Raw genomic sequence first — 15,119 nt, 5'->3', positions numbered from 1 at the left:
GCCTAGCGCCTCAGGCATTTTTGGACCTTGGCGCCTTTTGGCGCCTAGCGCTTTTTAAATCACTGCCTCTAACTCGACCGATGTAGTCACTAATCACAATGAATGTACTGCTAATGATAACAGTTTCCGTTTATCTTTCGGGCATGATCTCAAGCATCATCATGTGCTTATTTCTTTGGTGTCATGTCCTTGCCAAGATTGAATCAAATAAATAAGCTACGATTAACCCGAATTTTAAATACCGAGCTATGATTAGATGTAATGAATCATATTTTATCACTTTAAACATGTCAATTAACCTAATAAACATTAAATACATAGAATTGACCCAATATAGGTCAAATTACAATAAATTTATAATTAATTACTTTCTAATTAGCCTTCTTTTACCACTATAAATATGTCAAACACCATAATAATTGTTAAATACATAGAATTGACCCAATTTAAGAGTAAATAATGGTGAATTCATCTTAAAAGACACTAATTACAATATTAAAAACTTAATTAATCCCTATTAGTTTTATTTTACTACTATAAATATGTAAAACACCCTAAGAGGCATTAAATACATAAATTTGATCTAATATAAGTCAAATTACAATGAAATCATAATTAAATACATTAATCACAACATTAACATAGTTAATTACTTCCTAATTGTTCCTCTTTCATCACAATAAATATGTCAAACATTTTAATAGGCATTAAAGATATTGAATTGCCCTAATATGAGTTAAATTTTGATTAATTCATCATTAAATAAACTAGTCACAATATTAACATAGTTAATTACTCCCTAATTAGTCTTCTATGACCATTATACACATGTCAGACACCATGATAGGCATTAAAGACATTGAATTAGCTCATTATGAGTCAAATTTTGATTATATCATCATTAAAATCACTAATTACTATATTAAAAAAATTAATTAAAACCTAATTAAATCTATTCTTCTATCTCAAACATGCAAATCATCATAATATGAATGAAATGCAAAGATTTCACCCAATATATGTCTAATTTCGATTAAATCAGCATTAAGCAAACTAATCACAGCATCAAAGGCCAATTTCTCATATTCTACCATCTAATCAACCCTACTCTATCATCATAAAGGTCTCAAACAATATGCTAGACATTGAGAACATAGAATAGGTTTAATCATCTCATAAATCAATAAAAATCGAAAAAAAGAATTCATACATTTGATTAAAGAGTTCTTCCTCTAACTTAGTGTTAATCTTCCAAATTAGCCTCCTAAGCTTGATCCAATCCACAAATCACAGTTTTGTCGAGTTTAAGAGAGTGCAAATGAGAAAATGAGAGAAAAATGTTAATTAGAAAGAGATTAAGAGAGTATAAGAGGTAGAGAGAGTGAAAAGAGAGTGAATGAGGGGGTCGAAAGGGTTCAAAGACCCTTTAAAATGATTCAAACGGTCACATGGATCGTTTGGGCTAGATCAATCCTAGCCATTGATCGGTATCGGTTGAAATTCGACCGTTATCAACTGGTACAAGTCGGATTTTGGTTGTTTAGTCCGGTATAGACCCCATTTCGGGTGATACGAGGTCATACCATGGACCATCTGGTATAGGGCGATCCGTGTGTCAATCTCTTGTCGGATCGATGGTGAAACTAGTGTTAGACTTGAGAATAGAAGAGTCTATACAATAGGATAAATAATTAGTCAGACATTTCTTTTCTTGGTGATTAAGCGGAGGGCATTAGGAGTTATAATTCTCAGCGATTGAAGCAAACATTTCTTAGCGATCTAAGCAAACATTGCTCTTGCAGATTAGAAACTAGCTTGGGGATTAATTGATAGAATGAAGTTCTGATTCTATAGGGCATTAGCTGTTCATAGTGAACGAAGATGTTCTTGTAGATGCATGGGAAAATTTCTAGAACCAAAATGCATCGTGCAAGTAGTTGGACCAAACTGATGAGGGGACAAAGGGTAAGATCACTAAAATCATTATCAAAATAAAGATAAAGAGTATAATGAGTATTTAGGATTTATTAGTAAATTGAACTAGTGGTAGATATGTATAATAAACTTCCACCCAAGGCATGATGGATGCTTTCGGTCAAGCTCCTTTGAGCTTGTATGTGTGTGTGAGAGAGAGAGAGAGAGAGAGAGATTGCTGCTGTAGATCCAACATAGAAAATAAAGAAGGAATAAGTGTCTGCCTTGATCAATTTCCCCTATTTTTATTCTAATTAGTTTTCAGAATCTGAAACCTCTATTTACTTGGTTTCAGTTTCTCCTGAATTAAAGAATTTTTAATTTTTAATTTTTATTTTTAATGAAACATGAAATTTGTTTTTAATAAATTTTGGGACTTCTTTTAATTATAGAACCTAAAGAATTAAATTTCACCATTTTGATGAACTAGGTATGATTAATTTTTCTATTTTTTGAATATACACAGCAACTTCCTTTATTGTCTATTTCTACCTAAACATTGAACTTTATGTTCCTATTGTAACTTTTAGCCAACTGTGTAATTCTCAATGTTTGTCATCTCTTATCATGTAGTCATATCGGTCCTTGGCCGAATCGGTACGTACTAGTCAATATCGTGTATTGGTACATCGAAACTTGTGGTAAATAAAAAATTCGGATGAGAAATCTGCTAAAATTAAAATCCTATTTCAGGATTTTTTTCCTAATTTCTTGGTATATCAATTAAATTTAAAAAAGAATAAAATATATCTAAGCCATAAAGTGGATATAAATTCTAGGCTATATATTCCTTAATTAATTAAATTTAAATAGGAAACATGGTGTAATATGCTTAAATTCCTTAATTATCACTCATTAGGTCTTAATCATGCTTGATCTACATATTAATGAGCCTCTAATTGCCCATTAAACATGGGAGGATAAGCTTGTAAATCATGCAGGAAGTGAATGCATGATTGATCTATGCTAATCTTTCTTAAATACCTCTAATTAAGTCTTTATTAATCATTAGTCCCTAAAATCATGACGGACCAATATTCTTTACACTAATTGAATGAACTGATAAAAAACATATAGAGAAGTTAAATACCTTCAATTGAAGGCAAATTCCAATGGATTTCGAGTTTGAATCCCACTTTATCCAAATCAACCTCCACTAATCATCAATTAAGGAGATTAAATATGTTTAATGAGATTGTAAGAGTGAGATTGATTTCTTTTAATCATGTATATTTTCAATATTTAATTGCTTCTTTTAATAACTCTCTCATTTACTCTTTTGTTCCTTTTCAATTTTGTAAATCTAGGTGTGATTTCTAAGATGGTCACTAGTTTCTACAAGAGGAGTCTATCACAGAGATTGTATTTCAATGTGAATTCAATTGTTTGTATTGAAAGTTGCAACTTTAACTGGAGAGTGTTAACAATCCTACTCCTTTTTCTAACAGAAACGAGGTTGAGATCCTCTCTAACATTGTACCCACAAACATTGCAATTGGAAGTTCAGAACTGAAGGTGCAGTTGCATGAGATTTACAATATTTTAGCATTAGTGCTATTGATATGGCTAAAGAAACTGGAAAAGTTCTACCAAAATATTTTCCTTTTCCATTCCACCATCATCCCATGGCTATTGTCGACCATCCACAAACCCCAGCAGCAGTAGTCCAGAGCTACCAATAGTTCATAAGGCCTACTTGTGAGCTAGAGAGAAAAGAGGAGAGAACAAAAAAATAAAGAAATTCATGCTCTCTACTACAATAAGAGAAGAAAAGTTTGCGCAGCCATCTTGGTGTGGCAACTCTTTTTGGGATAAGAATCCTTTATAAGAGAGTTATCTAAATGCAGAAGTAATAGGCCCATGTGATCCATGCATCTCCCTTAAAAATCCTCTTCTTTCCTTTCTGGTGGATTAGTAAAAAGAAATAACAATTGGAACCTAGCTTATTGCATAATTTTGGTGTCATGCATTTTATTTGTATAGAGTCCTGACTAAGTGGTTTCTTTGCTTCATGCTCACTTTTTGTATCTGTGGTGTTCTGACAGGTTTGTGGCTTTGATCTCTTAAGGTGCGAAGGAAGGTCTTATGTATGTGATGTAAATGGATGGAGTTTTGTGAAGAACTCTTACAAGTAATCCTGTGTCTTTGTGGTCTATACTCCGTTGGTTGAATTTTAAATATGGATGGTTATACTTTTTATAGTTTCACAAATCTAGTATGTATATTTTAAGAATCACCTTTACTGTTTAGGTATTATGATGATGCTGCATGCGTTTTAAGGAAAATGTTTCTTGATGCCAAAGCTCCCCATCTTTCAACTACAATTCCTCCTAACCTTCCATGGAAAGTTAACGAATTGACCCAATCTTCTGAGGGACTAACACACCAAGGAAGTGGACTTATTGGAACATTTGGGCAGTCAGAGGAGCTTCGTTGTGTTATAGCTGTTATCCGTCAGTAAGGACAGGTTTTACTGCTTTAGGATGTATGTTCTTTTATGGCCTCATTTTCTAATTTTTATTATCACAATTTCATCCTAGTGGTGATCGGACTCCAAAGCAGAAGGTAAAATTAAAGGTGACAGAAGAGAAGCTACTAAATTTAATGTTGAAGTACAATGGTGGAAGGGCAAGAGCTGAGGTGTTCTTTGACATTGAGTTACAATTTTCACATTTATTGGAACATCTACCTTTATATAGTACTTATTTGTCAATAATCTTATTGCAGACAAAGCTCAAAAGTGCTGTACAACTGCAAGATCTGTTGGATGCTACACGACTCCTTGTTCCACCCACAAGGTATAGAATCAAAATCAATTGCTTATGTTGATCTCTACAATTTTCAATGCTAATAATCAGCATTTCTGCACCTGGTGCAAAAGATATCCTGTGCTGAAAATTGTTCTTGGAATGCAAATTATGTCACTGAAACCATTAACCCTGGGAAAGGCGACTTTCATGTTTAACAACTGATTAGATTTTACTGGTTGAGTATCATGAACTTGCTAGTACTTTGCAGCAAAAGGATATTCTTCCACTAGTAAGTTGATGCATAGATCTAATTCATGATGTGTGGTACATTTATGTAAGACTGGAGAGTAGTTTACTGTACAAATAATTACTGATGGTAGTGCTAACTTTAAGTGGGCTAGTGTATAGTTAATGAATAGCGAAGGATATATTTTAGCACATTATGTCTGGCTTATTGTATTGGCTTAATAGATATTGGGTATATTGCACTCGTGAAGAGGCCTATAGCAAAGGCATAGAGTATAATTCATTTCGTTTATAATCATCATTGACGTAAAGATTCATAGGGGAGCTCCTTTAGCTAGGTGTCACTTGATTTGCCATGAACTTAATATCCTTGAAATTGCTCCGGTAAACTAGAGAAAGACTGGTCTCAAGGTGGTGTTTGTATTTATTAATGTTATGCTATTTCATTAGAGGAGAAAATTGTGGAGACACATATTATCATGTGGATTTTTTGTTGCAATGGTTTAATCATTTTTGTAGTGAAGCGATTGCACGTTCTTTTTCATTGGATTGGTTTGTAGAAAACATGGTTTGCTCTATCGGTCCGTACTGGTGTATTGACCAGCATGTCACAGACTTAGCTGGATTTGCCTAAATCGTGAGGCACCATTGCGGCCAAGACGCGAACTTAGCTTGAGTTGCCTAAGTCGCGAAGCACCCTTGCGCCAACTTCTCGGACTTAGCTGGGATTGTCTAAGTCATGAGGCGCCCTTGCGACATATGCGTCCGCAAAGTGTCAACCTAGTTGCAACCTCGTATAGGTCCCAAAGGACCTGTAAAACAGAAAGTTGATTAGATTGAAAACGGGCGACAGACACGTCCCAACGTCTCGTAAAGAGGGAAGCTTTACAAGCAATTCAGCAAGCACCTTGTGTGCATAGGAGGAATACAAAGACTTTAGAAGGTAGAACGAATAGTAAGTCCACAAACAACTGCTCACTGGGTGCCGAGTGCGAAAGCAAGTTCCTGTCAAGTTAACGTGCGAACTTGTGAAGAGTTTTTCAATGCCCGGCAATGTACCAAAGTCCCATCCAGCCTGTGCCACCCGGGGGGTTCCAGGGTGCTGAGATGGTTGATGTTTCACGAGCAGCTATGGCTTGTAGAAAACAAGTCGTGACACGCAAAAACAGAGCTGTTTTGGGCAGTTCGGCCTGGCACGACGAGCAATCGCACTGCAGCGCTGCAACCTGTTTGAACATGCATTTTTACAAGAAAAAACACACAAAACTAAGAAAAAACATGTTGCTATGTTTTGGTACAAGCATAAAAAAGCGACGAACAGTTCGTTGAACGAAGTTGTTGCGGGTGCGCGACGACCCTTCATGACAAGCTGTTGGTATGGTATGGTGTGTACCAAGCTGTATTGAGCATACTGACACATGGTACATGGGGGTGTACCGATGTACTGCCCATACTGGTCCCTTGTCGGATTGGTATGTATTGCTCGTATCGAGCTGTCACGACCTTAGCTAGTTTTGCCTAAGGCGTGCGGCACCCTCGCGTGTCCGTCCGCAAAGGTCAGCCTCCCCGAAGTCTCCCATTGTCCCTTAGGACCAACAAAAGAGAGAACGGGTTAAAGAGAACGCCTCAATCGGGATCCACAAGCATACATGTCCGAAAAACACTTCATAGACAATGCAAATTACAAACAGACTTTACAAGCTCTGAATAGTTGCACAACAAAGGGTGAAATGGTCCATTACAGACCGAAAAGCTCTCGCACGTGTCCACATGACACAACCTTTATTTACAAGCCTAAAGAGGCCACCAACCCAACTAACATGGGACTATTTAGCCTTCGGCCGCCCCTCTACCTGCTGTACAAGGCATGAACATGCCAAAAGACAACGGACAGACATAAGCATCTTGTTTAGAAGTTTGTCCGTTACATTCTCCCCCACTTATCCCTTCGACGTCCTCGTCGAAGCCTTTGTGAACACTGCAACTCTTCGCCTTTGCTGAGTCTTCAATATTCTGCTCTAGCTGCAATGCGCCTCCTGGCTCCCAGCTGCTCTCCGCTGCTGTTTCTGAGTAGTCGAACCTTTGATCCGCCATGCTGCTTCAACTCGCCAATGACTCTGACTCTGGTGTGGGGTTGGCTGAGTTGTATTGATCCTCGTTGATTCCTGCGGATCCACCAAATGAAGGAAAAGACCATCCTTACTGCGCCAGTCTCTCAAAATTTCCACATGCTGCTTGAACTGGGTGGATGCTTGTTGGAGCTTTAACGAGCATCGCCTCGTAAACTTCTGAAGTTTTGGGTCCTTCCTCCACAAAATCTGCTCATTGACTCTTCTTTCAGTTAGTTGTCACATCCAAGTAGGTTCGCATCACTTTCGCTTTCGATTGGCATTTCGTTGGGAAATGAGGCGGACAATCTACTCTCAGTAGCACTGATCACCGTTGGTGAGGATTTGACAACTATTGTCTTCCATTATCTTCGAAGGGTCTTTGAACTTGTGCAGCGCTCCTCTGCTGGATAGATAAGAGAATTGGGGTACTCAGTTTCGCCCATTCTCTTAAGAGTTTAGAAGGCAAAAGTTACTTGACTTCGCCCGCCTCCTCGAGGTTGTACTTCATGCATCGAGCTGGTTACTGGCCTTCGCCTGCTCTTTGCTCACACTTCTGAAGCACTTGAAGTGTTTGCACTCCTTGCGTTGAGTTAGCTACTGTGATTCACCTTCTCAATGCCATCGAACTTCTGGAATGCAAGAAGTTTTCACCCCAACTTGGAGTAATTCTCTGATAGATGAGGTCGCCTCTGGGATTGTACCGTCTTCTCCATCAACCCTGCCGCCTACTCCACTGAGTAGCAAAGGTACAGCACCGCGTACTGCCTGCTTCGTTCCTTGGTCGTGCACTCTTGCATGACCCGAAGTCCTTCACTTACGACTATCTTGATGAGAAACTTGTTGACACCGGTCTTACGAAGTTTCTTGGCCTCTGCCCTTCAGCCTTGTCTCGGTACTTGGAGATTGCCTCTGCATGCTCCACCTCCTCGGCCCCTTTCACGACGAAGCGCTCTCCCTCCATTAGAGCAAGGGATCAATGACTTGCACGGAAGTCCCGCCTCTGCGGTACCATGGCGCTGCCATGCCCATGGCCCTACTATCCGTCGCCTCGCATCTGTATCCCTTTTCTTCACAATCAGTAGAGATGTCTCCGTGGCACTCCTCTGAGTCCACCTCCATTCTAACTGATGCTTGATTTTGGGTAGCTAAGTCCCTCTGGACTCATCGTCGCTTCCTCGCCCCTTTCGACCCCCATGCTTCAACACATCTGTGTTCTCCAAGCAGTCCGTTTGGTCGATGGAAAGACAGACTGCAATTCCCATGCATGGCCTCTGCCATCACGTTGTAGAGTTTGCACCGATTCTATTCTCCTTAGCTTCCCTAGTAGCAACGTTCGCTTACTCGACCTTGTCCTCTGACTTGTCGGGCTCCCTTAAGCGAATATGAGCTTTGGAGCAGTCCAACTCTCCAGTTGCTTCGATCATACCTCTGCATGATCAAGTCCCTCCCATGGAACTCACTGGTACTTGCATTCGAACTTTTCCCTTGGTGGAACCCAGCCCCCATATGCTGATGACCAAGGTTTTCATCCGATGCAAAATTCGGTGCACGCCCGGAAGACCCGCCTCTGCGGTACCATGGCCTTCACTCCTTGAATCCATAGCCCTTCCTGTCGTCGTGTTATTCACCAAAGCAGAGCTCCCAGTAGCTCCCGATCATACCTCCATATGATCTCATCCCTCACGGGACAGATTGTGTGTATCGCATTGCCACGAACTGTTCCACCACGATCCGCTGCACCATGTCGCCTCCTGGTGACATCTCCATTGCATTCTGATCCTTGTGGAATAAACTCGAATTGTGAACCCTCCATGTGTGGCCTCTGCCAATACATCGCAGGGTCCCTTCCACCTTCGATTTTGTTCGCTCCTCTGGCAATCGACCTTCATCCACCCACTCCTGGGTCACACCTAGATGAAGTACCGCTCTAGGACAGTCCGTCGCCTAGTAGCTCTCGAAGTCCACCGACTTCACTGTAATCTGTGCACCATTGACAGGATCCTGGGCCTCTGCCCCTACCAGCACAATCTCCGCTGCGCACTGCTTCCTTCATAGCAACTCAAATGGCAACACTGTGGCATATTCTTCAAGAGTACCCGCCTCTGCGTCCTCTTGCCCCGTGCTAAGGCCCTTCTGAACCCAACTTCGCCTCCGCAAATTGAGTCGCCTTAGTTCCTCCATCAAATGCTTCTCCGAGTTAAGGTGCATGTGCCGCGAAGCTCCCTTCGTCTTTGGCACCATGCAAGATGAGTCCGCTCCGTCAGAAAGAAGGACCCATGGAACAACATGATCCTACTCTTGCCTCTGCAAGAGTTCATGTCCTTGACCTCTGTCTAAGGAAAGCACTGTGCCTTTGCTCCATGTTCCAACTTCTATGCTGGCTCCCTTCATGCGGCTTGGGTACTTCGCCAAGTTACACCCAAGTTGTTCCGCTCCTCGTTTTTGCATTGAGTCGATGGTGGCCCTCGCGCCCACCATTCCACGGGTCAGCCCTCCCTTGAGTCCGATCTCCACATCGACTCCAAGTGTACCTTCATAAGTTGCTTTAGGTCGCTCCCCCACTTGATCTCGCAATGCATCTACCAATGCATTCTCTCAATGAGATCATGCGACAACTCCTCGCCGCCTGCTCAGTCCACCGAGCTTCGTGGAGTTGTTGTTTGTTGAGGTACACATGTGAGGTCCATCTCACATGATTCTCCCTCTGGAGAGCCGGGACTTATCCCTCCTGGATAACTACCCCGTTGGAGCAACATCTCTCTTCATTTCGGAGACCACCATCCCCTTGGACTACTCCGATCTGCTGAACAAACTGTGCATTGTTCTGCCTCCTGCAAACGCACTTGCTAGATTGCGACTCCACGTCCATACAGCCCCCGCTGCACCCCTCAAGGCCTAGCAACATGCTGAACTCATTGCACACTTCAGCCTCCTACGGACGTATCCTTCACATGCCGAAGAGAAAGTTTCAATGCTTCATGACGCCGAGTCTCAGTCGCCTTGGGATGGCCACGAACATTCCATCGTCCGCATACAAGCCCATGCATGAGTGCCGAATTCTTCGAGTTAGCAATTCCCCTCACCTCTGTGAGCTTTGCACAACTCTTTCGGTCGCTGAGCAACTCATTCCACCTTGGATGGTCTCATTCTTGCCAAGCGCCTCGCTTGCCAAGAGCACCATCAAGTATAGTTGTCAACGTTGAGCCGTAGCTCAAACTCAGCCATCCCAACCTTTGTGCGCTCCGCATTCTTCCAAGCTTGCCTGTTCTCGTGGTGTCTTTTTCGCAAAGGGTTGGCCATTCCTCTGAATGCCAATGTTAGATGCTCGCTCCTCTAAGCGACTCTTTTCCCTACATCTCCATGCCCGTTTTCCCTCAAACGGTCGTGCGTGCTGACTGCCCTCAACGCAGCCCCCCTAAGTCCCCCACGTTTGCATGTCAAGTGTTTCTATGAGTGCTTGTCCCGCTCTGATACCATAATGTCACGACCTTAGCTGGTTTTGCCTAAGGCGTGCGGCACCCTCACGTGTCCGTCCGCAAAGGTCAGCCTCCCCGAAGCCTCCCATTGTCCCTTAGGACCAACAAAAGAGAGAACGGGTTAAAGAGAACGCCTCAATCGGGATCCACAAGCATACATGTCCGAAAAACACTTCATAGACAATGCAAATTACAAACAGACTTTACAAGCTCTGAATAGTTGCACAACAAAGGGTAAAATGGTCCATTACAGACCGAAAAGCTCTCGCACGTGTCCACATGACACAACCTTTATTTACAAGCCTAAAGAGGCCACCGACCCAACTAACATGGGACTATTTAGCCTTCGGCCGCCCCTCTACCTGCTGTACATGGCATGAACATGCCAAAAGACAACGGACAGACATAAGCATTACATCCAACATCTTGTTTAGAAGTTTGTCCGTTACAGAGCGGTACATCATGGTACGCTGAACCTTGGTAGAAAAGACTTTAGGTAGGGGAATAGGAAGGCACTCCCTGATGTCGAGAGATTTGGGCCCTACTTTGTAGCATTTCTTGGTGGTGGGATACTCAAATCTCCAGACATATTTTTATGACAAGCAAGAATATACTTTAAAGTTATTGTTTATAAACTTTCTACAGTTGGATTACACTGAATTAGATTTACTATTGAAATCTCATGTACTAGCTGTGGCACATCCTTGCCACTGATCATGACCTCTTACTGGTTCTTCATAATATCATTATAAGATTTGGCACCAAATGCCTCAAACTCAACCGATGAGGTAAGTTATGAATTGATTATGTTATTATTCTTAATAAGATATGCAGAGTTATTCATTGAGGGTTGTTAGTTTAGGAAAATTTATTTCAAGAGACTTATGACACATTAAACAAGAAAACTATCGTTTTGTGTCGATGACATGGATCCTGAGCATAATTCACAAATACAGTGTATTGTTTTATCACCCAAATCATATGTACAATCTGAAGTGATTGTTTTTTTGGGATTTTATCATCACTTGATGCTAGGACAAGTCGGGGCCGTCATGTTGCATCCATAGGCCGTGGCATAGCTCATCAGTTTAGTTGCCTGATTACCAAGGTAAGAGGAAAGGTCACTCATTTTAGTCAACAAACCATTGAATGCCATTGATGTGCAACAAGTTGGTTAAGAGTTAAGACAATGAGATATCTTCATCAAATCTTGCACTTTGTCAAGTCTGCAGAGATGACAGTGAGGTGGATTGTAGTTTGTCTACTGATGATGGTGGTCAGGCATTAGGGTCTTAATGTCCCACTTTGCAGACTCGAAAAAGTAAAGCACAAAACTAGGAACAGATCCACCCAATTGGTTTAGGACCAGAAAGACAAGCACAAAGGGATGGGGAGTTGAAAGAGCTCCTACAGAATATTTGAATCAGACGAGAGTTCCTTGTGGTCATAACCTTTCGACTAGCACTGATCTCATGGGTAATACCGTAGTATTATCATGATGATAGGTTTTCTCAAATTCTTATATTCATATCGCTCACGACATTAGTATAGTGATAACAATTGTAGTGCTACTGCACCACAGTCTGAGCAGCCATACTTGTACAATCATACTTGCTCCAGCATCCTACTATCACATAAGTGATTAATGATGATGAGAGCACAACTGTTACTACATTATTTCATTCGTTCTGCAGTATATATTGGTATCAGATTTCATGAGAGCATTTTCAGGCTATTTTAAATTTAAGCTTGATCTGTATCTCAATCACATTAAGGACATAACTTCTCGTCTTATTGGGACATGACAATCATTTTGGTGGTAGTAGGCCAATTATACGGTATGGAATTACATAATGCATGCCTTGTGTATGTATTCATTTACAATTATTTTGGTCATGTGTTTCTAATACATACCTAGCGTGGTATGCTTAGGACACAATTCATTAAGGTGTGTACTTTGTAGCATGGTATACAATTTTGAATGGTACCGCCCGGTACGGGCGGTACGTACCGGTCCAATGGTATACCGGTACACGGATCGCCCGCTACCGGACGGACCGTGCTATAGTATACATTGTAGCAGTGCTACAGTGCTATAGTAAAGGGAAGAAATATTTAAAATCACTCCGTAAACCCTGGTGTACCGCTCGGTTCGTTGGTACCGTATCGTACCAAGTCAACCTTGAAACACCGATACGGTACGGTATTGCATACCTTGCTTTGTAGTACATGAAAAAACATGTTTCAATTAATTATTGTCTATCCTTAGCCAAAATTTAGGTTTTTTTAGGTATTTAGTTAAATTTTAGGGTTTTTTATTAATTTTTGAATGGGACTGACCAATGAAGATTGGTCCCATCAGTGACAGTTATAGATTGGTCCTATCTGTACCGCCTTATACTATGAGTGCGTATTGGTACCACATTATCCATTTAAGGATCGATATCGCTATTGGACTATGATTTTAATTGATGGTTAGGATCATAACTCTTTTGCTCTCCCTTAACTAATCATTCATCATAGATTGTTGTTTCGCCTAGACTGATACAAAATGGATGGTATGTACCGGTTCGAGCATGAAGTGGTACATGGACCACCCTCATTTCTAGTTATCTGATTCGACCCGTTAAAAAAGGAAAAAAAACTATTTCACGAAATGCAAACCCTCTTTGTTGCACATCCCACGAGCTTCGTTTGCTAATGTCGGTGCACATCTGGCGCTCGTTGCGCATCCTTGATTTTGGATAGGCCTCCTCCTATTACTCCTCTTCCTCCACCGTTTCCTCTTCCCTTCCCTTCCCTTCCTCCACCACCTCCTTTCTTCCTTCCTCTTTCTCTACCAACTCCTCTTCTTCCTTGTTCCTCCTCTTTCTCCATCAACTCCACTTCTTAGTCTTCCTTCTTCCTTCTCCTCTTCCTCCACCGACAATTGTTCCTTCCACTTTGAGTCTTTGAGATGTACCAATGTAATGTGTGTTGGTACACTGATATTGATGGTTATGTATCTTTGGGACCGATGTGCATGGTTGGTGCGAGACAACAAACTTTTTTATATTGTTAGTTGTCAATCCTAGGTAGAGGTGAAGTAGTTTATGTGCACCTGACATCTTTTGCCTGCATCTTGAATTGATTGGCTAGCTAGTGATGCCCACAGTAGGGATATGGGTGTGGATGGTGATTTAAAAAGTCTGGGTCCATTGGTTACTTTGTGTTAAATCTTTCATTTGATTCGGCTTGGATGAAGTTGGCTAAAAGAAAATGGTTCATTCCATCGAAGGAACCCATTGGCTCATTTTTTTAATATTTTAAGGGTTTGCTTGGCTTCTGTTGATCATTATCTCTTGTGGGAATATTCTCATCAATTTCTTTTGAAGCAACATGAAGAAACACCTAAATAAGAGTTCAGGTTCAGGTATGCCATTCTACCCAAGGTCTGCCATACTGAAGCGTATCGCCCGTACCGGGCGATACGTACCGATCCGCCAGATTACCGGTATGCTGATCGTCCGGTACCGCTACAGTGCTACAGTATTATACTGTAGCACTGCTACAGTATGAAAAAGTATAAAATTATTCGGTATACCAGGGTGTACCGCTCGGTCTGATATTTCTTACATAGACATGACAAATCAATATGAGTATCATTAAGATCCACATATACTGCAAGAGGAAGGGTACCTCGATGCATTTCTTGGATGCCTACTGTACATGTACAAGGTTCACTAGTGATAGGGCAAACTCAGAGAAGGCTGATGAGCTTTGGATACTTAACAAAATTTTGGAAATTTGCTTCATCACCAGTCATGATTGGAAATTTGCTTTTAGTCTTTGGGCTTAAGATTGAGATGCATTCTGGTCAACTGTGATGGTCTTACATTAAACTTGTTTATTTAATCAGTATTGTCATACATACTGATTCGCTATGTGCTTCCACTAATTAGTTGGAATATATCTTGAATTATCTAGTTAAGTAAGACTTTCTATCTTACTAGAAGTCAATTAAAGTTAAAAGTTGTTACAAATTTTCAATGTGCTAAGTATCTTTATTGCTTCTCAAAAGCTTTTGGAGTCAGTGATCTCTTTGTTATGGTTTATATGTAAATAATAAGTTCTTTATGCACTAGGTCTGGCCGTGAAAGTGATAGTGAAACTGAAGACACTGAACATTCTGAAAAACTTCGTCAAGTGAAAGCAGTACTTGAGGAGGTATTATTCTTATTTGTTGTAGCATATATTGCTTTGCATCATGTCCTTGCTAATGTAGAAAAACATCAGTGTTTTATATGCAATATGCCAATATGTAATGAAATTTAGACTATTCTGCCTACCATGAAAGTGAAAATTATCTCATTTGGTAAAAGGTATATGCCAGTTGACTTGCATTGAATTAAGTAAAGTGTATCCCCTTCTAATGTAGTATATAGGTGGAACATTGTCTTAAGGATATTCACATTAAACGTGAACAATATCTGCTTTACTTGATATGATGTATATCAATCTTGATTCTTGTGGTAGCAAAATTTCTTTGTGGGAGGTTATTGTGAGACAAACAATGTTTGACA

The 15,119-nt window shown here is 40.7% G+C and overlaps 1 protein-coding gene across 8 annotated transcripts in view; it reads left to right on the top strand.

The window, feature by feature from the left end:
* The window catches only part of LOC135584214 (inositol hexakisphosphate and diphosphoinositol-pentakisphosphate kinase VIP2-like), a 98,840-nt gene that overhangs the window by 49,418 nt on the left and 34,303 nt on the right, over positions 1-15,119 (top strand). For all 8 annotated transcript variants that reach the window (XM_065148672.1, XM_065148671.1, XM_065148673.1 and 5 more), the window contains 5 exons: positions 4,020-4,105; positions 4,225-4,431; positions 4,515-4,614; positions 4,702-4,772; positions 14,682-14,763. In XM_065148672.1, coding sequence (XP_065004744.1) covers positions 4,020-4,105; positions 4,225-4,431; positions 4,515-4,614; positions 4,702-4,772; positions 14,682-14,763 — 546 coding nt within the window. The remainder of the gene's footprint in view (positions 1-4,019; positions 4,106-4,224; positions 4,432-4,514; positions 4,615-4,701; positions 4,773-14,681; positions 14,764-15,119) is intronic.

This window comes from Musa acuminata, chromosome BXJ3-4, assembly GCF_036884655.1.
Source record: "Musa acuminata AAA Group cultivar baxijiao chromosome BXJ3-4, Cavendish_Baxijiao_AAA, whole genome shotgun sequence".
NCBI classification, from domain to species: domain Eukaryota; kingdom Viridiplantae; phylum Streptophyta; class Magnoliopsida; order Zingiberales; family Musaceae; genus Musa; species Musa acuminata.
The sequence above is the reverse complement of the archived record's forward strand: the minus strand, read 5'-3'. Positions and strand labels throughout refer to the sequence as shown.